Source organism: Thunnus thynnus, chromosome 3 (genome assembly GCF_963924715.1).
Source record: "Thunnus thynnus chromosome 3, fThuThy2.1, whole genome shotgun sequence".
NCBI lineage: Eukaryota > Metazoa > Chordata > Actinopteri > Scombriformes > Scombridae > Thunnus > Thunnus thynnus.
Genome location: NC_089519.1, coordinates 1,412,503 through 1,438,218, shown reverse-complemented (window position 1 = coordinate 1,438,218; position 25,716 = coordinate 1,412,503). Strand labels below are relative to the sequence as shown.

Sequence of the window (25,716 nt, the reverse complement as noted above, 5' to 3'; positions counted from 1 at the left end):
AGACTTAATGAACATAACCTCTGAGGATTCACCACATGATGCAAACCACTGGTAATCCACGAAAACAAAGAGACAGATTGCAGTTCACAACATACAAAAAGAAATAAAGTCCTGAAACAAAGTTCTGTGGGCTGATAAAACTAAAATCAACCTCAATGATGGAAAGTGTTGAGAAACAGGAACATCTTATGATCTTCTGTGATGGCTGGGACACACTGACAACCATCCTAAACATACGGCCAAAGCAACCAAGGAGCTTTTCAGGGTGAAGAGGTGGAATATGTTCGACCAGCCAAGTCAATCACCTGGCCTCAATCCGATTGATCTGCATTTTATTGATCCACTTGCTTAAGACCAGACTAAAGGCAGAGAGATTGAAGGTGGCTGCAGTGAAGACCTGGGACAACATCATCTGCTGATGTCTACGGGTCGAAGACTTCAGTCATGGACTTTTCCACAAACTATTAAATATGAGGAATTTGTTTGACTTCATGTGTGTATCTGTCCAATTACTTTTGAACCCCTAAACTTTGGTCACTATGTGTTAAAAGGGTCATATCTCCCACACAGTTCTTTCTATATTGATGTAAACCTACTCGGCATTTTAATGTACATTGTTCATGTTTTTTATGATGACGCAGAGTTACCAAAATCAGAAATGTTAAAATCCAACACATTGTGGCTCTAACACGTTAAAAACAAGTGTTTTCAGTCTGTCTTCTTCAAAGTCTTATGTCAGCTCTTAATGATGTTTTCCTTGACGCAGTGAAGCAAAGAACTACTGTGTGTTCAAAGCAAGCTTGAGTTTAATTTTAATAAAAATGTGAATTTAAATAAACACCATGAAATTATATCATTTAAAAAATTCCAAGCAAAAAATGTTAGTACACATGCACTGTAGACACTAACTTAGAGCACATAACTAAAGGAATACTCCAGCGATGAAGGATTGCACTTCTATAAAGTTGGGGGGCTCAGAGGAGCCAGATCCTTTTAGAGTTTGGGTAAAATGACAGGGAACAAAATATCCTGACTTCTAAAGTCAATAAAGTTCTTGAAGGAAAAACAATATCTGTTAAGTCTGTTAAGTCAGTTATGGGCTAAACTCCAAAAACTACAATTCCCTTAATTGGTAAATGTCTTTCAAAGTCGACACCACCAGTCTGTCATGCAGATCAAAGACATTTGTGTTTCTCCTGACCCAAAATGACATCAGAGACTACATCATCTGGGTTGTTTTTTTTTACATTATAAAATGTTTCACAGGCAGGAAGTAGTCCCCGCGATAAGTTAACTTAACCTTTATATGTAAAAACCATTGACTGTATAAAAAGATGGACGACGTGTCTCCATTTCCTGCCGCTATGCAAAAGTGAAGCCAAAACATCTCCTGTCCGGGAGCTTCCATCTTGTCATTTAGAGGCAGAGTCTGTGCAGTGGAGTCAGCCCAACCCCAAACAAACACTGACATTAGCATGATAAGAACTATCCAAAATGAAAGAAAGCATCTTTGGCAAAAATTAATTAGAGGTGTACTTTGATTTTTTAGTTTGACTCATCTGCTAACATGGAGGGGGCGGGATTTATGACCTATACTGCAGCCAGCCACCAGGGGGCGATCAATGTGTTTTGGCTTCACGTCCATATTTATATACAGTCTCCCTTTAAGTGATTCATAGATGCAACAAATACTAAAATTTATATCCCTAATCTGTATAGTTTATAATATATAATTTTAGGTTATTTACAATAATCTTATGTAAGATTTTTATAGCTATGGCACTAAAATAAATATTTTTAAGCTCAGTCTGGCTCAAACTTTCTCAAAGGCACCTTAAAGTATGTAGCTTGAGCAAGTATGAAATATATATGGAATATGGCTGGAGTTTGTATGACAAAAATTAGCAAAGCGATATATTATCAATGATGACGATGATGAATGAAGCTGGAATAACATATTCAAACAATGTTGGCCTGAACACAAGGCCATGTCCTCTCTCTGTCCCGGTGCTTCAGGCCAAATGGTGCTCCCCACCCTGGTTCATCTGAAAGGCTACTTGCACCTCGGCCTCGGAAGGAAGCTGGACAGTGCTGGCCTATTTTTAATGGAAACAGAAAGAAGATTAATAGCATGGATGGCCATTATGCCAGACAAAAAAAACATAAATGTTTCTAAATTTAAAGTGAAAATGAAAATCTGTTGAAAAGGTGACGTACCTGCAGGCCATTAAGTGCCTGTGGTGCAGGGTCAGTTTCCTGGATCGGACGGTCTTTGTCGTCACAGTCAGAAAGATTGTCTTCTTCTCCTTGTGACAGTGAAGACTGGGGTCCGTTTTGCACAGAGTGCGGTGACGGAGCAACTGCAGCCTGCATGTTGGGAGATTTTACAGGTTAATCCTTTCAGAGTTCCACAATAATACTACTCCAGATTGTGGAGGAGACATTTACCTGTGCTTCAGGGTCTGGTGAAGGACTCGTCTCTTGGATCGGGGTTCTGTCGTTATAGAAATACGGCACTGCCGCATGTTTAGGGCACGGTGGAGGGATCATTTTTTTAGACTGGACCCCAGTGGTGGTCGGTGGTGGTGGTGGTGGTGGTGGTGGTGGAGCTGTAGCCTGGATGTATGAGGACTGACATTAGAGAGAGCCAACCCACGTCCTACATAAGATAGCCTCTGTTTGATAATACATGTTCCGATTGGCCTGTCTGTAAAGCTAAAACATGATACTGGGACACATGTAAGAGTATATGTCAAGATACCGTCCTAAGTTACAGGTTTTTTTCCCATCTTTTACATTAGAGTCACATTAGGAAGGGATCTCTTCATAGCCAGTATGGACAGGAGACAGAGACCAACATCTGTTTCAATGTACATATAAGCATGTTAATATTGTTCAGAGGATAGATATACACTCAGCCAGCACTTTATTAAGAACACCCTGTCAGAAAGGTGATCATTCTGATGATTTCAGGGCAAAATATTAAGAACACTTCAATTTAATGCACTTCAGTAACTCCAGTGCACCATCACCCACTACGACCTCAATAATAAACACAGAGAATCATCACCACCATCATCATCGCAGCTCTGAATGAAGTGTTACTTATTTACTTCCTTATTTATTGACTGACAAGTTGTGGCATCATCCCTGCGGACGTGCTGTTATGTAAAAGGTAATAATGTTTGATAACTCTATTGGATTTGAGCATTTATGACCCCTGAGTAATAAATGACGTCACCATACAAAGCTATTAATTACAGATAAATTAAGTCAATTAAACACTTCAACAACACTGTCACATAATAAATCTAATGTCAGCCATGTGTTCCCACTCCCTCTTCTTACCATCTCAGTCCTTCAGATCTCTCTGCAGTGCTGCGCGTGCTGCTCGGGAAGTGAGCAAAAGTAACGGGTCGTAAAAAGACGTAACACTGATATAACACCGACAGTGTCTATAAACAGAATGAATATATTTCCTAGCTGCTACATAACATCATGGAGCATGACATGTACTCATAGTAGATGCTCCCTCCCACCCGGAACAACAACAATATGACTTCAGAATAACCGCCACCACTTTATGCTACTTCTAAACTTTTATGTTTAGGATTCCCCCAATTCATTCTGTCGGAAGCATCTCAACAAAACTTCCTGATGACGATTTCCGGTCTGTATCTTTTGTAAACACGAAAAGCCTTTTTTTATTTTTACCCTTCCCCACCCGCATTCCGCAATGACCCGCCCTACTCTGCCTCTGATTGGCTAGTACTCGTTACCTCCGTTGGTCAGATTGGTTAGATTGAGGCAGGAGGAGTGAGATGATTGGGTTAGCGGAAGAATATTTCGGTCAGAGCCAATCAGAGACAGAGTAGGGCGGGTCTTCACGGAATGCGGACAGGGAAAAAAATAACGCACACGAGAAGCAAACATTCAACCAGACACCTAAAAAAAAACGTCGTTGTTACGGTTAAAATCCGTGTCACTAACTGTTTTACCGGACACCGTATAGCATAGCATCCGGACGTTTATTCCGTCAAGTGCGCGACGTCGCTTCTCCCGTCGTTTCTTACGGAATGACAACAAACTAACTGCTAACTAAAAGCTAACGTCAAGACGAACATCTCAGACGGTGGCTAGTTAGTTTAGCTCCACCTGACGCTTGATAAGTGTCTGTCAACCCTCAGAAAGACGTCGACAGTCTCATGGTGGCCTCAGTTCAATGGGGAACTGTCTGTTTTCTCAAGGTGCGGATGATCTGTCGCTGCTGAATGAGTCCGAGGGGGGCAGTTTGCCCGGAGAGCCTCCGCCGCCCTACCAGGTAAGCAGCCCCGGGACTGAAGCAGTGCTCTGGGGGGTTAAAGAGCAAATAATGCAGCCTTGTCACCTCCGTAAATTCAACAGGCCATAAAAGCTAGTAATCAAAAGAAAAATGTTCTAAAAGGTAAATTCTATAAGGCTTAAAACAGCGATAACATTAGTTGGGGGAAAACCTGGCTTTACCTTTATAAATATCCTGTCTCTAATACATCTTAACACATGTATGTATCCTGTCAATTCATTTATTGCAAAACGGACATTGCAGATCTTTGTGGTTTTTGTAATCACCAGAGAGAACGTATTCCTCATTTTTTTCGTCACTGTAATATGTTGCAGACTTTTTGGCAAGAACTCGCTCCCCATATGTTCAGCTTCAGCGATGAGCCTTATACTTTACTGTATATGATGTTATTATATTTTTCCCAACACAAGAACAGTTCCTTTAAGCACACTGTCATTTTTTTTATGTTTCGATGGCTACATTTTGTAGCCACAAGCGTAAATCCTCTCCTGGTTTGCTGCCTTCGCTTGTCCTGCGGTTTTTAAGCCACATCAAGAACCACAAAAGTGCGTCACTACACACTCAGAACTCACTAATGTAAACATGTCATCTGTATTTTTTTATTTTTATTTATTTATTCATCTTTCTTTCTTTCTTCGTCTTCAGCTCTCTTATTTATTTTGGGTTGTTTCTTTTTGTTTCTTTGTATATATAGATATATGATTCTACTCCTGTGCCTTTTATTTTGTTCTGTTGCTGCGTTCATGTGCTTCTTGGATGGTCCCAGTTCCTGAGTTGGGAAGTCGTTCTTCGACTTCGGTGTGTTTGTGAGCTTTTAAGTCGTAATGTGGAAACAACATGGATACTTCAAAGACGATGGTAAATGGTAAATGGACTGCATTTATATAACTACTCAAAGCGCTTTACAATACATGTCAACATTCACACACACATTCATACACTGATGGCAGAGGTTGCCATGCAAGGAGCCAACCTGCTCATCAGAATCTAATCTAATGCACATTTATACACACACACACACACACACACACACACACACACACACACTCACTGCTGGCGCAGCCTTCTGGAGCAATTTGGGTTTCAGTATCTTGCCCAAGGACACTTCCACATGCGGACTGGAGGAATCGAACTGCCAGTCTTCCGATTATTGGACGACCCGCTCTGCCTCCTGAGCCTCACATGTTTGTATTTTGTCCCGTACTTGTTGCTGCACCAGTACATTCCCTAAAACCACTAAAATATTGCTTTACCTGACTTGTTATCAGGGTTAATGCTAAAAAATAACCTCCAAACTAATCTAGGTCACTTCATCAACAACAACTAACAGTTACAACCAATATTACAAATTACATGTGAGTAAAAAAAAATATATGCAATACATGAATTAAAAGATTCTTGCCATCAACCAAACATTTACTTTTGTCAGCAATGGTTCTGCGCAGATGACATCAGCTGTTGGGAAGTTGTGTTGTTCCAGTCATGACCTCATTTTTCTGATTATTCCAACATCACTTGAATGCCACATATGTCCTTTATGGATTTGTTTGATTGTTTGTTTTGTGTGATGGTTTTCCTGTATTTGTGTATTATTTGTGTGTGCTATGTATCTCAAATTTTAACTAATAAAGTTGAAAAAAAATAAAATAAAAGTTATTAATCAGTGACCTGTCAGCTACGTTTCAGTATCGACCTGCCAGTTGCAGACATGTAGTAAGAATTTCAGTTTAATTTGGAAGTTCTCAGTAGCACGGCTACACTCGTAAGTAGATCTGGGCAACAGCAGAAGCTTTTTTAATCAGACCTGTCGTCTCTATAATGCAACTTACAGAATTAAAACTTGTGATGGGTGAAGAAAATATAACTGGTAAATGACTTATGGTAGAAAAGCTGGTCGAGCCACAGTCACACATTAAGAATCAAACTGTATATTATAGAAGCTATATCTTAAAATGGCAACTTAAAGAACAGGTTCATATGAACACCAGAAGAGGTTTTCCTCGCTGTAATCGCTTCAAATCCACTTCCAATGTAAGTGATGGGGACAAAATCCACAGTGTGTCATTTTGCGTAAAAATACATTTAAAAGTGTATCTGAAGCTTGTATGAGGCTTCAGCAGTCTGAGTTAGTTATATCAAGTGGATATCTGATTTATTCATTTACAGTCTTTTTAGCATCAAATTCCCTCTTTGTGTTTCCCTGTTGAGCTGCGGTGAAAGTATAGTAACAAAAAGAGGAACTTTGGCACTAAAAAGACTGTAACGTTGAAAGATATCTACTTGATTTGACTCATTTGGACGCTGAAGCTTCATATTAGCTTCAGATAAACTTTGAAATACATTTTTGCACAGAAGGAGGACTGTGGATTTTGGCCCCCATCACTTCCATCTTCTAATAGCTTGTATGAACAGGAAGAGTGATTATTTCTGTCCAGCTCAACCAACAGTCCAACAGCCAAAGACATTCAGTTTACTGTCATAGAGACTAAAACAACAGAAAATATTCACATATATTAAAAAATGACTCAAAACAATTAATCAATGATTAAAATAGTTGACAACTCATTGATTGATCGACTAATCCTTGCAGCTCTAATATTTTATTGTTCCGTAGATGACACAGGTTGTCTTGTGTTCCTTCCTCTGCAGGAGCGCTCCCACCCAGTGCAAGTGTACCATCCCACCCCAAGCGAGAGTCGTCTGGCTAACCAGCTGACGGAGGAGGAGCAGGTCCGCATCGCTCAGCGCATCGGTCTCATCCATCACCTGCCCAGAGGCATCTTCGACCCGGGTTCTGACCCGTCTGACAAGAAAGTTAAAGAGTGAGTCTTCTCATCACATTGTTAGTTAGAGCCTCTTGTATCTGTTCTGTTTCTTTCTTTCTTCTTTCTTTATTAATCCGCCACTTCAACCCGATATTTGACCCCTAAACATGCTCAAAAAAGTGCCAAAATGTGCTCTATAGCGCCACCTATGTCACTAAAATGGCCGCCACGGCCCGTAGGAATGTTGTGGAGAGATCGAACCAAAACTCAATTATTCGTCTCATCAAGACCTACAAATCATACACTGACACCACCTGACCTCAATCCAACAGGAAGTCCACAATTCACCCATGAAAGTATGACTTTGTGCTAATTTTGAACCTTGAATAAACGTTATCTCCTCCTGGAGCGTTAATGGTATCGGCTTCAAACTTTAATACATGACTTATCACACTGTGCTGAACAAAACTGTGTTTTATACAACAAGAATGTTTACAGCAGTAGACGTCACATGTAGATCGAAATCGTTGTACACATGAAACTGAATGTTAAATCAGCAGCCTGCTGGATGTCCATGTGTTTAAAAATCTGTACAAATGTTGATCTAATGTTAAAATAAAGTTATTTTCATGTTTGAAGTTGAATAAGAAAGAGGAAGACTTACTGTTTCTCTCCTCCAGGTGTGTGATCTGCATGATGGATTTTGAGTACGGTGATCCCATCCGGTTCTTGCCCTGTCTTCACACCTACCACGTCGACTGCATCGACCCCTGGCTGATGCGCTCCTTCACCTGCCCCTCCTGCATGGAACCAGTTGACGCGGCGCTGCTGTCCACTTACGAAACCAACTGAGCAGCCCCCCCCCGGTCGGCTGCTCCCGCCTAAAAGTTACTGCACCTTCTTAGCCGAAACTGTCCTAGCTTTTCAAACACGTAGCCAAGGTAATGTGGCATTATGCAGATGTTTGGAGCATGTTCAAGGACGCAGAAAGATGTTGAAAACTGTATCCTACAGTACATTTGTTAGGTCCAATGTGTACCGATTTGGGCTTTTGAAACTCTTTGCCTTTTACAGTACAACAATGTGCCAAATTAAGCGAGATGAAGAATACGGAAAGCTGTACAAGTAGCAAAATATTACTCCAAAGTCATTTCATGTCTGTATGACCAACAGTCTACTTTAATTTGGGATTTTTATGGTAGTTAGATGCATGTCATCGATGTCATTCACCTCCCCTTTCAAGATGTAACGTGCAATATGTAATGTCAACGGAGAGAACGCAGGGAAATAGTCTCGGTCCAGCGGACATCGTTGTTTGTCAGAAAGTGAAAACATGACGTGAAGTTATTGTTTTATTCAAATGAACTCATGGCCTTCAATGCCTTCCTTCATGTCCACTGAGATGCAATCATCAATCAATCAATCATCAATCAATCATCAATCAATCAATCAGAAATACAACCTGAGTCTTTTCTGAGCAAAGACATGAGGTCCCATGACCATTTATGATTCATTTCAGCTTTTGAAGATATTTGAAGATTGAACGTTTTGTTGTCTGTACTGTAGTTTTTCCTTCAAAGCTGCTTTTTTCAAATGTGGATCTGTTTTTTGCCTTTCTACAGTACGGATGCTCTCCTTCGCTTTGCCTCTGTTTTGTTTCAAATCAAATAGTCATCAGTGTGTGTGTGTGTGTGTATGTGTGTGTGTGTGTTCATTGTTTACTGTCAGTGACATTTACAAAGACAAGATTCGCTGTGCAATCCCCCTAAAAGCACCTTGGGAGACCCCTCATCCGGCACTCAGTAGCTAATAGATTTTGTAGAGGATTGTGTGTTTTTATGTGTGTGCACGTGTGTGTTTGGAGAGGATTGTGGGTGGAGATTGGCTTGTTAACGTTGTGAATTGACTCTCTGTCTGTAGTTTGAAGCTGTTGGATTTAGTTTAGTGTTGATGGCCTTCTTACAGCATGTGATGCTTTTCCAGAGACGCCGAGTCTGATAAAACAAAATGCTTTCAGCTTTCAGGTATTAGACGTGTCCTATCTGATACTGACTGAGTAATGTATAGCACAAACAAGTCAAATGGTGAAAGGTGCTACAGCAGTTTATTGGAATGTATCTTGAATGTAAAGCATTAATTCAGCTTTTAAAGATCCAATCAGCACAAATAAGAAGAGAGGACATTTCTGATTTACTCAGGCTGCTGTGCCTTTTAAGGTTGAGGTAAGCCAATTCCTGTGAAGTACAATCATTTCTGACATCACTTCTTCTTCTTTTGTTTCTTTTAGTTGTCCTCTAGAGGGAGACAGATACCAGCACTGTACTGATATGTGTCAATATGAAACAGGCCTAAGATGAAGCCAGATGTTTGTTTGTTTGTTTTTTCGTTTTTTTTTTTTTTTTTTCTGGCAAATGTCATTTTATGTTTTAATTTATATTGTGTGCAGCCTGTGCACAGATTTTAGGAAAACCATGAAACCACAATAAAAGTGGATGAGAAATTTTACACCAGTGTGATGTGTTGTGTTTCTGTGATGTGAAAAAAAGAGATGCTTTTTGATCCTTTGAGTCATTTTAGTCAAAGGTAATTTATAAGAAAGCTGGAATACATGAACTGTGACAGGATGGGATCACACAACAGCTGGAGTCCTGTTTATAAAAGCTTTTATACTTCTGGGTCACTGTTCCACTTCTTCTACTTATTAACAAAAAATCAATAGAAACAAACAGGTTGACTGTTATTAATAGATCATGAACTTTGGTAGTGTTTATTTAATCTGTCGAGCCCCAATTCAAGGTTCTCAAACGTGAGGATTTGCTTCTCTTCTGTTTTTTATTTTTGTAAACGGGGTTTTTGAATCGGTGGTCAAGCAAATTGTGATGAACGTTTATCACTGTTTTTTGACATTTATGAATTAAGCAATAAACCAAAAGATAATCAAGTATTTAAGTGTGAAAATGATTCTAGAAAATAAATATAAATGAAGGACACAGTATAATTAGTTGCAGCTCTAGTTTCAACAGGTTTTTGTCTGATGAAGAGGAGTAGATCATTCTTCATGTTGTAGATGTGTTTAATAATTGTTTTATCTTATGAACTCTTTCCCAGTATTTCAGCAATCATTATAAGACCAAGGGCCAAACGAACAGCAGGCACAAGGTCCGCTGCCAAAACATTAGCAGAAATGTCAACCAGCTGGACCCTGATCATCAGCAGCTTATCACCCATTAACAGGAAAATGGCACGTATGAACAGTGCCAAAAAACAAAATTACCAGACCATCTTTAAACAAAATATTTTATTCAAGATTTACATATTTACAGTATTAGAACTAATATTGCACATTTTATGGCACACTGTATAACAGTGTTACAGAGAACATTTGAATTTTAGTACAATTTAAAAGTTCTGACTTGAATGCACATTATAAATGTGGTTCTCAGTTAAATTGCAAAACATTACACAGCATTTTGTCATTTTTAGACAGTTAAAATCTTACAGAATTAGAACTAGGCACAGGTATTTAATAGTCTCACATCACAAGATTAGAGATCTTAAAATCTTTACGACAGCAGACCAATACATAGTACTTCTGATGTGTGTTCTCCCTAAAAAATATAGATCCCCATACTGACAGTAGCCAGGGCCACAAAGAGTCCCAGGACCATCCTGAGCATTGTAGACGAGTTGCTCTGGAGTGTTGCTGATTTGGAGAGTGATGAAGAATTCTGCAGATGATTTTCAGTGACATTCAGCATCTTCTGTAAATCATCAAAGACCTGCAAAACAAGAGACACATCATCTATCAGCTGCTTATGGCTTGGCTTAATGTTGTAAATGAATCTCACCATCCATCATTGCTCCTTACCTGGATGTTTAACTCAAAGGCTCTGACGGCCTCCTCCAGCATGGCGTTCCTCTGCTCCTCCGTCAGCTCCACACCGTTCATCCGGCTGCGATAGAGCTGTTTAAACAGGTTGGGGCTGGAGACACCAGGGAAGGCGAAAAATGACAGGCCCTCATTGCTCTTCAGGCCCATGGACTTCTGGGCAATGCGACCCAGGACCTGCCCTCCAGACAGGTCACCCAGGTACCGGGTGTAAGCATGAGCGATCAGAAGTTCAGGACTTTCTTTGCCAATCTGAAAAAAAAAAATCAAGAGCGTTAATTCAGAATCACCTAATAGGAAAAAAATGGATACATGTGTATGTAAAACAGGATGTAAAACAGAGTGAAACCTACCTGTCGGAGTCTGTGGCAGTATCTTTTGGTGGCTGTAGGGACAGCGATCTTATCTCTCCAGTCCTTGCCATAGAAGTACTCCAGGTCTTTCTCAATGGATTCCAGCCTGGCCAGTTCAGCTGGGAAGTAAATGGGTGCGACACCAGGATGGTTGGAGTTCCTGTCCATCTCCTCTTCCAAAGCCTCGTAGATCTTATACAGCGAGCTCAGAAGGAGCTGTGGAGGAGGAGGAGGAGGAGGAGGAGGAGAGTTAGTGTCAGTAGATGACAATAGCTGCTGTAGCCACAATCCTATCATACAAAAATGTCTGAGAGGATATAAAAAGCTGAATATTTGTGCTTTGTATGTTACCTTGTATTGTGGCAGGGTGACCTGTCCCCTCTGGAAGCTCAGCATCAATTCAGTGTTTTCTGCCCTGACATGACTGTCTTTAGTCACCTTTTTGATTTGCTCTGACAAATCCCTGCAAGAGAAAAAAATATTACAGGTCAATTTGAATTATATTGACCATCAGCACTTTCTGACCTGCTCTTTCTTGACTGTGGTCACATGCAAGGTCAACGAAATTAACAGATAAGATTGAAGATTAAGTGTACCACCTTGGCTCCAAAGTACAGTTATGTTATGTGAATACATAATGGTAATTACATCACCAACAGATGCTTATCTAATTTAGGCAGCGTGCAGCTAATAAAACTTTACAAGCACAAGCAGAAAATTAGCACATACTGCACTGCAGAGCAATGTTTGGATGCTGCAGAACTAATTCTGATGTGATCAATTACATTTAGTAAGACATTCAAGAAAAAAACAGCTCAACATGCATAAGAATCTTCCAATTCAAACACTTCTCCTTACGTATTCAAGAACAACGTTGTGGACGCATATTGCAGTGTCAAGTGGTGGATTGAGCAAAGAAGGAGGATTTGTGGATAATAATAAATCACAGCAGCTCATACTTACTTGTCAGTCAACTGTTCAGCTGCTGTCTGAGTCTTCTTGCTTGTCTCCATTGTAGACCTGCAATTAGTAAAGATGTCAGAAATGTGCTTTTACAGGACATACATGATCCATCTTTCAGCAATTCAAGAGGTATAAAAGTATGAAAACAACATAAATATTCAGTTTTACTCACCAGTTAGGATGAAGTTTAAGACTGGTAGTTTGGTCTGTGTTCCCAGTGACTCTCAGTTTTCTCTCTGGATATCCAGTACAGTGCTTTGTGTGCCTACAATTCTCTCCGTCTTTTATATGCTCCTCTGTCTCCTCCCTCCTGGCGGCTGAATGAAAACAGGAACTCTGTGTCACAAACCTCAGCTAAACATGATAGGGCAACTTCAGCAAAAATAGTAGGGAGGGACTTAGAGTTAACATGATGCAGCAACTTTGAGAAAAGTTTGGAAGTGCTGAGGGAGGGACTACGGGCCTTAGCATGAGTAAGGAAGTTTAGTAATGCCTTGGAAAAACAGCAGGAGGAGGAGGGCCAACTGAGAGCTTAACATGACACTGCAGCTTTGGAATTCCGCTGTTGAGCCAGATCAGAGGAGGAGCAAACTCTTAGCATGATGGAGTATATTTTCGAAACCGGAGAGGGTGGAAGTGTTGAAACAGTGACTCATGGAGAGGAACAATCACATGAGTTACTCAGGAAAATACACCCACTTCTCAGTTCATGAGAAACATGAACAAGTTTAACCACGTTGAGCCATAAGTACCCAAGAAGTCGAGCAGATACAGGCAGTGGAGGCTTCTATGTGCACACAAATATGCTGCTTTCTAAATTTTTGTACATATTTGTTTTTCTTTATCCGGAGCTGAAAAATGTCAGGCAGTATATGATTTAAATGATTCTTCTATTCATTCTTTCACACCAATCTCAGAAAACCACTTCTTTATGGATCTCCCTTTGTGCATAAGTGCCTTTTCATGTTGAAACAGGAAACAGTCTTTCCTAACCTGTTGGTGCAAAATTTGAAAAACATAATTGTCTAAAATAAACAGAAGAATAAAGTGTCTAAGGGTGTCATGTTGCACAGATTGTAGTCTTTTGAGGTAAATTTGTGATTTTTGGGTTATGTTACATGGAAATAAAATAAGTTTACTTGAGTTGACAAGACTATAAAATATAATTACTTGAAGATTTACACCAACTGGAACAAGGGGCCTAGCTATAAACAGATGAAAAAAAAATTACCCATAACTCTCAATAATTAAAGGACCAATGTGTAGGATTTAGTAGCATCCAGCGGTGAGATTGAAAAAAATGTATCCACTAATTTACAGACGTCTCTTTCACTATGTAAGTCTGTGGGAAAAGGTCTTTTTAGGCCAGTGTGCATCACGTGACGTTGTAATTACACGGTTTGGCCGCTATGTCAAATTTTCTTCAAAGCCTGGCGCTCTTCCGGTATCCTTCCTGTATCCTTCCGGTATGTTTCCTTTATACATCCATGGGTGCAACATGGTGGGCTCTGCGGAAGAGGACCCGCTCCCTATGTAGATATAATGGGCTCATTTTAAAGGTAACGAAAACACAACCATTCTTATTTTTCGGTAAATATACACTCATTAAAACATACTTATGAATATTATATTCCAGTTCTGCCAAATTGGTCCCCCTAGATGCCACTTCTACACGCTACTTAAAAGGTCCTCTTAAATGCCAGTTTTAATTTACTGAATATAAATCAGTTCGGCTTATAACCAGATAAATGTAACAAAAGTAAAACAGTAAACTAGAATTCATAGGTATGATTAAGATCATTTAGTGTGAGACATGATGTTGCTCTTACACATCCATGATGTTGCCCTGCAGACCTGACATGCCTCTGCTCAGCCAAGCAGCAGCCAGACATGATAATTGGTCATCTATTAAATTGGCGTCTACCGTGACTCAGCGGAAAGAAAGCCGGTGGGAGGGAGGGAGAAACCGAGTAAGTGCTAAACGTGAATCAGCAGTTTTTTCCTCCACACGGTTCAGTTTCGTCACCGACATGAAGTCGAGGCAAGTTCACACGTAGTTGGCTGTAGGTGAAGAAAATGTGGCAGGAAAATGGATTATTAGTCGACGTTATCAGATGTTAGCTCGTATCTCAGTCGAATAAACCTGATATTAAACTTTTCCGTAAGTTAACTGTTAGTCTTCAGCCGGTTTTTCAACGTTTACATGTTACAACGTTTATCGTTGTCGACGACAGACTTTGAACTTGAAATACTCGTACAGCACAGCTTGTCCTCATCCGTTTATCATTTGTTTTAGATAAAAAAAATATGTTGACTCAAACAATTAGAAAAGCTCATTTCCAGGGTGGAGCAGACAGCTACAGATTTATTGTGTAACTTCAGTATATTTTCAAGGATGACCGCTGACTCATGCTTGTAACCCTAAACCGCTTGTTTTTGTTTGTTTGGTCCACTCTATTTTTATTTATTTATATTTATCTTATTTATTTTATTCAAGGCGCCATATTTACAGCAAACATGCCAAACTCATAAAACTCAAAAGCTTTTTATATTAGCAGGATACATTTAGTTAACCCTCCTTCTTGGTCTGACATAAATCTGTACAACATAAATTTAAATAGACTTTCCTTACAGTCACACCTGGAACTCACACTCATACTGAATGTTGCAGCTGTTCAGGGGTTTTCAAAGTGGGGTTTGGGGACCCCCAAGGGTCCTTTAGGGGAATCATTTACTTTCACTATAAATCCATCCATAAGTAACACAATGACAATGTATGACTGTTTTGGGGTTTCATACACTTTTTGTAAGAAAAAATATCAAAAGCAAAAATCTTATCAGATGGGGGTCCGTGGTCTAATTTGTGTCAGTTTAGAGGTTTGAGATTCACTGGTCTGAATCTCTCCCTCTCATTCCTGGCTGTGTAGATGAAGCAGGTCTGGTGATTTCACGCTGCCAGAGAGAGAAGAAAAGGTCTCACAAACACTTTCTTATGGATGCTGAGGAACCAGAGTCGGATGTTGAGGAGGAGGATGGCGGCAAGAGGCCTCACAAGGTGGATTTTGGGCCTACAGTTTTCAAATTACAGTCTCTTGCCATTATGTTAATTCACTCACATCGATATTGAAGTGGTATGTTGTTGCAGTGCTGAGGCAGAGGTGCAGACATCTGAACTCTGAACTCTTCTGCTTTGTGCAGAACAGTTGTGCAGTGCAGCTGTTTTCCAGTTTATGGCTTTGATTGTAAATTAAACTGAATCTGCAGTTTTGTACACAGTGTTCCATTCAAGTTCTCTATAAAACTTAGTGAAACAGACATCGTTTTGTAATGTATTAAATAAATACAGTAGATATATGATCAATTGGATATTAAAAGTAGGTGTTTTCCTATGCAGCTCCACAGTTATCGTGACGTGTGTATATACATCTTGTGTGTATCATGCTTTGCAAAATTGATAGTTTTTTTTTATAGTTGTGCTTATTATTTACCTTTTTCAGGAACCAAATATGACACCTACTAAGGAAAGACAACACCCTGGTAAGATGCTTTTAAGGTAACGGTGTGCATTTACCAGGTATCAGATGTGGAGATTGCTGAATTCATAAGACCACAGTTTAATCTAAAGGTGCAGAAAAGGGATAATCCTCAAATGTTAGATATGAATACATGACACTTTACAGGTAATAGTGGAGCTGAGCCTGAATTTGGTGCAGTAGAGTCCTTCTTCCCTGCTGCCTATCCAGTCTGTGTGTCACAAGATGGACCAGGAGAGAGAGGAGAAGAAGAGGTGAGAGAACAGATGAGATGTAAGAACATAAATAAATGTCACCGTGGTTTTGTCTGTCTTGGTTTTAAGATTGTAAGAACAGCAGTTCAGATGTGTTCTCAAAACTGAAGAACTGTAAAGCAGATGTTGCTTGAAGAATAAATCAATAGAGATAATAGACAGAGATGTAAGACATCAACTCTAACATCAAGAAAATCCAAGACTTGTTGCATTCATGTTGTACACTAGATGGCAGCATTGATCAAGTAATTTATTATCCAATAGGTGATTCAAAGTTTATCTACTTTCACTTCTCCACATTACCATGTTCTACCTTTCTCTCCTCCCCAGGCAAGTCCGAGCTCCATGTCAGAGTACTGGGTACATCAAAATGACCAGCACAGCGTTGCAGACTGTCTGGTTAGCACACAAGTAACCCACAGACCTTGTCCCTTCATACCTGCTCCTAGTTCAGAGACAGCCATTGCTACTACGATGAGCTCCACACTTAGTCCCATGACTGACGTTCCCGTTAGTTCTATGTGCAGCCCCGTTGGTTCAGCTGGGGATACCCTCAGATCCGCATCCAGGAATCCTGGCTGCTCTGACCGGGATCCTGTTAGTGCTGCAGCTCATCTACACCTCCTGGGGGAATCCTTGTCCCTGATTGGGCGCCATCTTCAGGAGACAAATGTGCGTATATTCAGTGTAGTGTCAAACAGAATAATCTCACTGTCAGAATATGGTAAAACACTGGGACTAGATTCCTTCTAGATATTCTGGGATACTTTCTTTGATGTTGTGATAATATTTGATAGTCCCTATTTTGAATCTCTCAAATCATAACATAACCCCACTAAGTGTTGCTTCATGAACCCATATTGCATGTTCTTTTGAACTGATGGACAGACAGGAGCACATTGTGCAGTGGCTAATTAAATGACTGTGTATTTGTGAACAAATACATCAACCAGAGATCAGTGAATACAGGTCTCTGTTCCACACATTCACTAGTACTCACACACTCTGTAGAGATGCCCATAGATTTTGGGGAACAAAGATACAGTACGATGGCGATAAAATCGTACATGTAATGTATATTAAGGCACTTAAGTTGTGATAAACAAAAGAAATCTGACTCGATGTCCCCTTTGGAGTTTCTGACCTCTAGTAGCATTAAGGAGCAGGTGAGTAGGTCACTATCTGTCACCAGGGGGCGGTAATGCACCAAGAAAAACATGCAATGGCAGGGAAGAAGAAAGACATGCACATAAACAATGCAGGTTGTAAAATACTTTAAAAGTCGTCTTTGCAAAAGTTTTATGAGGAAGAAAATACATTCAACACTTTTGTTAGACCTTAAAGATACACACAATGTGTTTTTGTGATTAATGCTCAATGTAAATATAACATTGTCCCTTTAATCTGATTAGTTACGACTCCCAAAAGGTACCTGTTGCTTTTATTTATGGGCAGTTCAAATAAAGGACAAAATCCAATTACATACGTTAATAGTGTTTTTTAATTAGTTTTAAGATGATTAAATTGGTTTGTTGGCCAAAGTTCAACTTGTTGCAGTTCTAAAATGAAAACACTTGACTGTTAAACCTCCTCTAGCGTTGACACAAACCTGTGTCTACTTGTATATGTGCATGTTCAGCCAGATCAACCCATGCAAAACAATAATCAGTTTAAATAGTCAAAACTGACAACACTCAGTTTCTGCTGCATCCTTCAGACCACAGACTGACTTCTGACTGCTAGAATAATAATCTCACAGGCCTCTGTGTGTGTGTGTGTGTCTGCAGAAGTCGGTGTGTGTGTCCAGTAGCTTGTCTCTGCTCTTGGACTCTCTGCTGTGTGCGCTGGCTCCACTAATCTGTCTCACCTCACAGATACCAGAGCTGAGGAGCTGCACACAACACACACTGGTGAGTGACAGTCAGTAGATCATGCATCACGTCATGTACACTGTGCTTATATGCACATCATGCATGCACACATACAAATTATTATAACACAAATGAATTTTTTATCATCCTTAATTTTTTTAAAGGCTGCTACTCTGGAAAACATTTCCTATGTGATGCCGGGGTTTTGAGTGATGAAGACTCCTCTGGCTGTATACGGCTCATTCTAATATATTGAAAGACACTTTAGGTTAGTTTACACCTGGAAAAGAATTATACTCAAACAATATTGGTTTACACTATGAACATTATTTTTGTGTTAATAACAGATATATGAGTTTACTTATATTGGTTGTTCAAATAAAAGGTGTGTTCGAACACTGAATTTTTCTTGTATGATGTGGAAGTGGCGCTGTGGGGAGATGGTTCCCTTTTTCTGGATCACATTGAAGTTGATCAAGCCTCCTATAAATGTGGTGTCTGGGCCTCATGAATAAACATGCTCTTAGGTTCATACTTAAGTGTAATATTAATTTCATAACACTCTGGCTGTGAATATTTCATCACCCAAGCCCTCTTCATTTTTAATAAGTACAGATTTGTGCCCACTTAGTATAAAGTGTAAATGTGCACCAGGACACACTTGATGTGTGAATCCAGTGACATAAGATTTGAAGACAGTAGCGACACAGACGCAACTAATTAATTTCCCGTCTAAATGCGTAGCTATGTTGACATATTTTGACTAATTTCATTCCTCGTTCAATGAATTGTGAAGAAGCACAAAGTTTGAGCTCAAACTGTGAGGATGAAGCTGCCGTACTGCAATATATAACCATTGAACTGATCTATAATGAGCTAAATATATGCTCGGAGATAAAGTCATTTCCATGTGGTTTTGTAATTAACTAATTGTCTATAGGTTAATACTTAAGTCATTTCTAATTAAATATATTATTATCTGTCTCTGATTGCTCTAATAATCAGTAAATCCAACATCCAGCTGTGATTTGATTAGATGATCTAAATGTTAGAGGCCTGAAGAATTGAAGCTTGAGGCTTCAAGAGTTTCATAAAATATGTAGAATGAAACTGCAAAGAACTATTTTGTGAATGTCCATCCGACTGACGTTCAACAGAAGCAGAGTGAGATTCCTCTTTGATTTATTCTGACTCAGCTTTGTATATTGTCATGTCTGTCTGTTTTGACATTTTTGTCCTCTTCAAAAGATCAAAATATTTACAGGAATAAGCAACGATGAACCCTGAAGAAGAGCTTATTTGACAGTTATGGATGAGTTTTGACATTTTTTAGGGGTGTGGTAGATAAAACTATGGTAGAATGATTCACATCTGCCTCAGGATACACCCCTCCACCCCATCTTGGAATGTTTTGCAGCTGACAGACAAAGAAACCTGTTGTGCACGAAAAAACTATACTTATGAGTGTGTTCATATGTGCATGTGTTCTGAATTGGGAGTGGTGAGACAGGTACCTCCCTCACCTGCGTAGGGAGCTTTAAGTACCCATCCGTGAGCCGACAGGTACTGAAGTCGTCTGGATGAGCGATATATTTCAGAGCCAACATATCTTAACAGAGCAGTCAGAGAAGAGCGTACATGAACACAGCTTCAAAGACTTCAGACAGGTAAGAATGTTTCCTATTGTTTGAATAATCATAGCAGGTCTATGTAGGAGTTATCTTAATAATAAAGAGGAAGCCAACTGTAACAGCAAAGTGTCGATTATTAACTGATCATATTAAGTTTTTATTACTATTTGGTAGCAGGGAATTAACCCATCTATTATGTGCACCGTAGTGTGTTTATACCAGCTAGCTGTGTGTAGGTCTGAGCAAATGGCCGTTAGTGTTATGTCAGCTTTAAATAAATGCACAACAACTAGTGTCTGTCATCTAATTATACTCTTTAAGTATTAGTTTAATGCCATGTTTGAGTTTCACTTTATAGCTATTGTGTGCAGACTTGACTTCGCTGTTTGTGTGCTGTGATTCTGAACTTTCAACGGCGTATTTTTGTTTGCATTTGTAGGTGGTTATGTGCATGTTTGCGTATCAGTCCACATATAATAGTCCTGGTAGAATGTAGTTGGACAGGATAGGCAAGGTGTGGTGTATCATGCACTCAGAGAATAAAGAGGGACGTGGTGAGTAAGGAAGAAAAGTTCCAGAGAAATGAAAGCTTCTGTGAGTGAGTGAGAGTGCTGCCATTAACAATTATCATAGTTCTTGTTGACTCATGCACAACAAGTGAAAGAGGATGAAGTGAACAGCAGGAAACTAAATAAGAAGACATTGTACTTTTAACCACTAGACACAAACATTAAGGAGAAAGAAGGAAGGTGAGAAATCATACAATCAAAGATGAAACAGATGAGACATATTTACACGTTTATTAAGTAGCTCATCCTCATATCAGATGTTAGCTCAGAGGATTAAACTACCTCACCCAACCTGTCCGGTTCCCTGTTTTTCCAGTTTTATTTGCATGTTGTTTCATCTTTTTGACAAATCTGAAGAGAAACACACCTTTGCTTTCGGTTAGTTAACGTAGCTACTTACCAAATAGCACCAGTGATCTGTGATACAGAATTACATCCAGTAGTCACATGTGACCCTTTTCTCTCTCTGCAGCTATGAATGAACACTTGAGAGGGAGCTACCATGGGTCCTTGCCCCCGGAGCTCAGACTCATCCTTGTGGGGAACATTGGATGTGGAAAGACATCATCAGGAGATACTATCCTGAACCAGCTGAACCCTGCCTCTCCCGGTGACGCCAGGAGCTGCCAGCTGCGACAGGGCGTCTCCGAGGGCAGGAAGGTGACCCTGGTAGAGGCACCGAGATGGTACTGGAGTGGTGGCAAGATGGAGGACAGCGTCAGGAAAGAGACAGAGCGAGCCATGACTCTGGTAGCACCAGGTCCACATGCTATTCTGCTGCTGGTGCCTGTTTACCAGTTCACAGAGGTTAGTTATGGTCTCTGTTTGATCCTCCACATGTGGTTTAGCTTTTATTTCAACTCAACATCAGTGGCATTTAGATGATTGAAATGAGTCTTTGGACTTTTCAGTTGTTGGTATTATATTATGCATGCATATTTTTCTAGTGATATTTGACAGTACATTCAGCTAATAAAACCCTAATAATGAGTTTTCCTGTTTCTCCTTTCCGTGGTGTTTCCAGATGGAGGCCTGGGTGCCTGCAGAGCTGGAGGAGGTGTTTGGGGCAGAAGTGCTGGATCACACTCTGGTTCTGCTGACCTGTGGGGATTACTTGATGGGAAGGACAGTGGAGGTAACAGAGATGACACCTGACTACTGTGGTCACATTTTGGTCACATTCACTGAAAAAGTAGAGCAGAAATTTAACTTTTGGAGCACAAAAGCTTGTTGCTGGGTCAGTGCACTAAGAGAGAACAATATAACACTCCTTCCTGACACTTTGTACTTCTTTCACTGTGCAATTTTAACACATTTTAACTATTGATTTTCATGGGGCTGCAATTCAAATTCAGATTTTATGTTCAATTTTAAATGAGGTTAGACAGCCATGTGACACACTGATACAGGAATAAAAGTGATCTGTTTAAACTTTCCAGGTTTTTTAAACGCATTTCAAACTATATTACATCAGTTTATGTATTTAAAATGTAGCTGGAAAGAGGAGGAAGCATCCTCTACTTTAAAACAAACTATAACATGCAGGTAGTTTTAGGGAAACTGCTGCTTCACCTCACAGATACTGATGTAATATTTCCTCACCATTCACTGTGTCCAGTTTGGACTCATCAGCTGATAGTTCAGAGGCAAACTATTGCAAATCTAATTTCACACAAATGATCCTTTGACGCAGGAATACCTGCAGAAAGAGCACCCAGGCCTGAGGCAGATCATTGAGCGCTGTGGGGAGAGGTATGATGTCATCAATAATCGTCAGCAACAGGACAGGGAGCAGGTCCGTGTGCTGCTGGAGAAGGTAACAGGTTTGACTAGAGATCACTTGTATTTTTATGTTTATTGTTTATGGTCACATATTTAGTCGGTTTGAATTTTCTGTTTAACGGGGGAGATGATATTTTAATTTTGTCTGGCACTTTTTAACATTTTCTGGAAGTAAAATTCATTTTTATTGCATGCTGCCTGTGTTTGGGCTCTTTGTTGTAATTGTTTTGTCTGGGAAGGTTGCTGAGCATGCATGCTGTAGTGTTTCCTGGCAACGCCCAGTTTCACACTCATGAAATCACACCCAGCTGTAGTCAGGACTGGTTTCTGTATTTCTGATCAGGGATAAAGTTGCAGCAGGATTAAATTGTAACCATGGTTTACACAGGGTGCATTTCCTATATGAAAGTCATTACTGTTTATTTATTTGTGTAACAGGTGGACAGTATGGTGCAGAAACACGGGGTATTCTACATGAAAACAGCCCAGGAGAGAGACCTGGACAAACGAGTGAAAGAAAGAAAAGAAGAACTGATGGAAAGTTTTAGAGCTCAAAAGGAAGAGAAAAGAGAGTCAACCCTCCAACGAAATACAGAAAAACAGAGGAGTGTTGAAAGAGAGGAGCAGCACAGCATTGCCTTGGAGAAGAGGAGAAATGAAGAAAGGGATGAGATGGAGGGAAAAGTTGGAGCGAGCCAAGTGTCTAATGGGCTTCATTCAACTCCAGCACCAGAGTCACAGTCATATTCACAGCCGCATGAGGACAGTCAGATGAAAAAGACCCCCAGTTTCAGACTAAATGCAGGTAAAGGCCAATAAAACTGTGTTCTATTCACCATGTCATGTAAAGGAAGAAGAAAAGTAGGACTCATAGTGACTGTTTTTCCTCTGCAGATGGAGCTATACTCTCACAAATGTCTGAGAGTAAAGCAGCGCCGAAAATAGTCACTACATGTAAGTCGCTGTCACTCAACAGTCTACTCTGTAGATGTTTGATGTTTATGAATAATTGTCATTCCTAACATTTCCACCCTAATATCTTGATTTCCCCTTTCAGTTCACCACAGAATCAACAGCTTTGAAGAGGAATCTCCAGAGGCTTCTCCCACCTCTTCACCTCATTCACCTGTCTTCTCCTCTTCCTCCTCCATGCCAACCTTTGCTTCCTCTCCCTCCACATCCTCATCCTCTTCAGAGCTGCGTCTAGTGTTGCTCGGGCGATCTGGAGCAGGAAAGAGCATAGCTGGCAACAGCATACTGGGTCGGGAGGAATTTGAGTCACACCCGGACAGCCTCATAGCCGTCACTCAAGAGTGTGAGAAAAAGAAAGCACTTGTTGCAGGCAGGAAGGTTTGTGTTTTAAAACTTACTGAGGTTGAATTTTTTACTATTTGCCATTTCCAGAAATCCCAAAACCTGTCAGATTTCCTATAACTCTGCAGTGCCTTCTAGTGTATATTGCTTCATCTCTCTTCTTTCCCTCCTGCAGGTGGCAGTGGTAGATACCCCAGACTGGTTCAACTCAGAGCGTGCTCCAGATGAGGTACGAGCTCAGATCTCCTCCTGCATTGCGTTGTCCAGTCCCGGACCCCACGCTTTCCTTCTGTGTGTCCCCTTAGACCAGCCTGCCAAGAATGAGCTGCAGGCTCTCAGGGCTCTTGAGGTTGTTTTTGGCCCAGAGGCAGTCCAGAGACACACTCTGGTCCTCTTTACTTACCTAGATCAGCTGAGGGAGAGCGGGAAGGCAGGGAATGACAGCGTGGAGGCATACATTGCTGCTCAGCGTAAGGATTTGTTGAGGCTCGTGGAGAAATGCGGGGACAGGTTTCATGTGATAGAGACAGGAGGAGGTGGGAGGGAGAGGGAGAATGTGGCAGAGCTGCTAGAAAAGGTGGAGCAGACGGTGAGGGAGGCTGGTGGACAGTGTTATTCTTGTCCTGCTTTTCAAGAAGCTGAGAACAGAGTGAGGCAGAGACAGGTAGAGATAACAAGGGAGAGGAGGAAAAACCTAGAAGAAGAAAGACGAGAAGTTAGACAGCTGAGCACTGAACAGAGGACACTCTATCCCTACATGCAGCCTGTGGCTGAAGCAGAAGAGGAAGTGAGAGAAGATGAGATTGAGAAAGCAAGGGATGAGGCAGAGATGAGTGTAAGCACCATGAATATCGAGAGCCTTCCTCCTATCACGCTCTCCAGCATGTCCCCTTCACTTCTCCATTCCATGATGGAGAAAATGGAGTCTACTGCAAAGATGATGCCCAAACTGATGGCGGATAGCTCTGTGTGGGTCGGTGAGGGAGCAAAGAAAGTGAAAAATAGTCCAGTGTGGGGAGCGGTCGGCAGTGGAGCACAAAATATCCAGAAGATGGTGGTTGATAGTTCTGTGTGGGAGAAGGTGGGAGCTAGAGCTGGACATGTCTCCAAACTAGTAGGAGATAGAGTTCCCAAGGTAGTGGTGGATGGTTCTGCATGGATTGGATCCGGAGCAAAGGCAGCAGCAGCAAGTCCCATGTGGCAAAAAGTTGGTTCAGGGGCCAAATCTGGGGCTGTTCTGCTAGCAGACAGTTCAATGCGTCTCGGAGCTGGAATTGGTACGGGTGCAAAGACGGTGGCACAGAGTCCGGTGTGGGGGAAGGTGGGCTCCGGGGCCAAAGCCGGAGCCAAGATGGTTGCTGAGAGCTCAGTGTGGGAGAAACTTGGGACAACTGCTAAAAAAGTGCCCAAAGTAGTCATAGGGGGTGCGTTGCTGGGTTTGGTGCTGGGTGTGTTTTTGGGGGGTGTGATTGGCGGAGCTGTGGGGGCAGCTGCTGGATCTGCAGTAACTGAAGTGGGCAGACGTAGATTCAGCAAGAAAAACACATCAGAAACCACAGATGAAGCTGCAAAAAATGTGGGAAGAACAGTGAACGACAACATGGACTCCATGATAAAACAAGGAGAGAAAGTATTGAAAACAGAATGAACGACTGAATGGATCATGTAAATAAAATGTGTAACACATGTAAAAACATCAACTACCGTCAGAATATGTAAAACAGGCAAATGATTTTCATTTTTATTTCAGCATCTTGGTGATTTTGAAATGCACATATACTGTATCCACTTGTCCTTTTTGTCTTCATTTCTTTCTTCACAAATAGAGACAATGAGACTCTGTCAAACTGGATTTACTATCATATAAACAAATGTCTTAATGATTCTTAACTTAAATATCACCCCATCCTTAAACACAGCATGCAAAAAAGAGAAATAGCAGTTAATCTACTGAACAACAGGCTGGTAATTGACTCAAAGTTTGTAAGAAAATAATGTCATTTTAATATTGGAGCCAATAATTTTTGTTCATACTGTATATATCTAAATGTCAGCAATAAATTCAGACTTTTATTTTTTGACTGCAAGTCACTTTCTCTTATAATACTGTAATTTTCCTCAGAGCTTAATTAAAGAACATTTATAATGACATTTGCTTCTGTGTCTGTTTTTGAGTCTATTCAGGGTTTATACCATGAAAACACCTTAACATTTAAAGCACTGAACAGTTTTATCGTGACCATGTATGATATTTTTCCATTATTTCATTTTAAAGCTGTTTTTAGGACCAAAAACCTTCTAGCATCACCACTACTCACATGAGATGTGCATATTTAGTTTGTACTTGACTGATCAATATTTCTGTGTTTATGTGGGTGTGAATGTGGTGGCAAGAGGGGCACAGCAGGGGGTTGGAGGAGGTGGGTGGCGGCAAGGACATTTTTATCTCT

General features: G+C 40.5%; 4 protein-coding genes across 14 annotated transcripts; 2 read left to right on the top strand and 2 right to left on the bottom strand.

The window, feature by feature from the left end:
• Window positions 1-788: 788 nt before the first annotated feature.
• On the bottom strand, window positions 789-3,690 carry LOC137174362 (actin-binding protein WASF1-like). 2 transcript variants are annotated; one of them, XR_010925353.1, is made up of 5 exons: window positions 3,349-3,690; window positions 2,449-2,616; window positions 2,218-2,367; window positions 1,487-2,096; window positions 789-1,429 (listed from the first exon to the last, which is right to left on the bottom strand). XR_010925353.1 is itself a non-coding variant. In XM_067579597.1 (4 exons), exons 1-4 carry the CDS (start codon window positions 3,349-3,351, stop codon window positions 2,013-2,015), a joined length of 405 nt encoding a protein of 134 aa, XP_067435698.1. In that variant the 5' UTR covers window positions 3,352-3,690; the 3' UTR covers window positions 789-2,012. The 2 variants fall into 2 exon arrangements, 1 of the variants encoding a protein (XP_067435698.1); XM_067579597.1 differs by having other exon boundaries at window positions 789-2,096.
• Window positions 3,691-3,869: 179 nt separating this feature from the next.
• Window positions 3,870-9,612, top strand: rnf11a (ring finger protein 11a). Of its 2 annotated transcripts, XR_010925349.1 has the most exons (4): window positions 3,870-4,321; window positions 6,992-7,164; window positions 7,788-8,048; window positions 9,395-9,612. XR_010925349.1 is itself a non-coding variant. In XM_067579584.1 (3 exons), the coding sequence occupies exons 1-3, from the start codon at window positions 4,223-4,225 to the stop codon at window positions 7,957-7,959; spliced, it is 444 nt and encodes a 147-aa protein (XP_067435685.1). In that variant the 5' UTR covers window positions 3,870-4,222; the 3' UTR covers window positions 7,960-9,612. The 2 variants fall into 2 exon arrangements, 1 of the variants encoding a protein (XP_067435685.1); XM_067579584.1 differs by having other exon boundaries at window positions 7,788-9,612.
• A 778-nt stretch (window positions 9,613-10,390) lies between these two features.
• On the bottom strand, window positions 10,391-12,627 carry LOC137174335 (heme oxygenase-like). The gene is made up of 6 exons (XM_067579563.1): window positions 12,485-12,627; window positions 12,313-12,369; window positions 11,701-11,812; window positions 11,350-11,565; window positions 10,976-11,248; window positions 10,391-10,886 (listed from the first exon to the last, which is right to left on the bottom strand). Exons 2-6 carry the CDS (start codon window positions 12,360-12,362, stop codon window positions 10,716-10,718), a joined length of 822 nt encoding a protein of 273 aa, XP_067435664.1. The 5' UTR covers window positions 12,363-12,369; window positions 12,485-12,627; the 3' UTR covers window positions 10,391-10,715.
• A 1,100-nt stretch (window positions 12,628-13,727) lies between these two features.
• On the top strand, window positions 13,728-25,390 carry LOC137174289 (GTPase IMAP family member 8). 9 transcript variants are annotated; one of them, XM_067579513.1, is made up of 15 exons: window positions 13,732-13,871; window positions 14,165-14,282; window positions 15,240-15,367; window positions 15,810-15,849; window positions 15,993-16,099; window positions 16,430-16,771; window positions 17,887-18,009; window positions 18,135-19,637; window positions 20,643-20,977; window positions 21,195-21,305; window positions 21,864-21,986; window positions 22,391-22,757; window positions 22,847-22,906; window positions 23,010-23,302; window positions 23,442-25,390. In XM_067579513.1, the coding sequence occupies exons 9-15, from the start codon at window positions 20,645-20,647 to the stop codon at window positions 24,912-24,914; spliced, it is 2,760 nt and encodes a 919-aa protein (XP_067435614.1). In that variant the 5' UTR covers window positions 13,732-13,871; window positions 14,165-14,282; window positions 15,240-15,367; window positions 15,810-15,849; window positions 15,993-16,099; window positions 16,430-16,771; window positions 17,887-18,009; window positions 18,135-19,637; window positions 20,643-20,644; the 3' UTR covers window positions 24,915-25,390. The 9 variants fall into 9 exon arrangements, with proteins under 9 accessions (XP_067435641.1, XP_067435597.1, XP_067435614.1 ...); XM_067579540.1 differs by lacking the exon at window positions 14,165-14,282 and having other exon boundaries at window positions 13,728-13,871; window positions 17,974-18,009; XM_067579479.1 differs by lacking the exon at window positions 14,165-14,282 and having other exon boundaries at window positions 13,733-13,871.
• Window positions 25,391-25,716: the final 326 nt, after the last annotated feature.

What these genes read in the sequence shown, in the direction of transcription:
- LOC137174362 (XM_067579597.1), bottom strand. An exon ending in CACCAGACCCTGAAGCACAG is followed by an intron (nt 2,368 to 2,448) that starts GTAAATGTCTCC and finishes CCCAACATGCAG; the next exon opens with GCTGCAGTTGCTCCGTCACC. An exon ending in AGGCACTTAATGGCCTGCAG is followed by an intron (nt 2,097 to 2,217) that starts GTACGTCACCTT and finishes CATTAAAAATAG; the next exon opens with GCCAGCACTGTCCAGCTTCC.
- rnf11a (XM_067579584.1), top strand. Translation starts at nt 4,223, where the DNA reads ATGGGGAACTGTCTGTTTTCTCAAGGTGCGGATGATCTGTCGCTGCTG. An exon ending in AGCCTCCGCCGCCCTACCAG is followed by an intron (nt 4,322 to 6,991) that starts GTAAGCAGCCCC and finishes CTTCCTCTGCAG; the next exon opens with GAGCGCTCCCACCCAGTGCA. An exon ending in TCTGACAAGAAAGTTAAAGA is followed by an intron (nt 7,165 to 7,787) that starts GTGAGTCTTCTC and finishes TCTCTCCTCCAG; the next exon opens with GTGTGTGATCTGCATGATGG.
- LOC137174335 (XM_067579563.1), bottom strand. Translation starts at nt 12,362, where the DNA reads ATGGAGACAAGCAAGAAGACTCAGACAGCAGCTGAACAGTTGACTGAC. An exon ending in GCTGAACAGTTGACTGACAA is followed by an intron (nt 11,813 to 12,312) that starts GTAAGTATGAGC and finishes TTTCTCTTGCAG; the next exon opens with GGATTTGTCAGAGCAAATCA. An exon ending in ACTGCCACAGACTCCGACAG is followed by an intron (nt 11,249 to 11,349) that starts GTAGGTTTCACT and finishes TTTTTTTTTCAG; the next exon opens with ATTGGCAAAGAAAGTCCTGA.
- LOC137174289 (XM_067579540.1), top strand. Translation starts at nt 20,645, where the DNA reads ATGAATGAACACTTGAGAGGGAGCTACCATGGGTCCTTGCCCCCGGAG. An exon ending in TGATGGGAAGGACAGTGGAG is followed by an intron (nt 21,306 to 21,863) that starts GTAACAGAGATG and finishes CCTTTGACGCAG; the next exon opens with GAATACCTGCAGAAAGAGCA. An exon ending in CACTTGTTGCAGGCAGGAAG is followed by an intron (nt 23,303 to 23,441) that starts GTTTGTGTTTTA and finishes TCCCTCCTGCAG; the next exon opens with GTGGCAGTGGTAGATACCCC.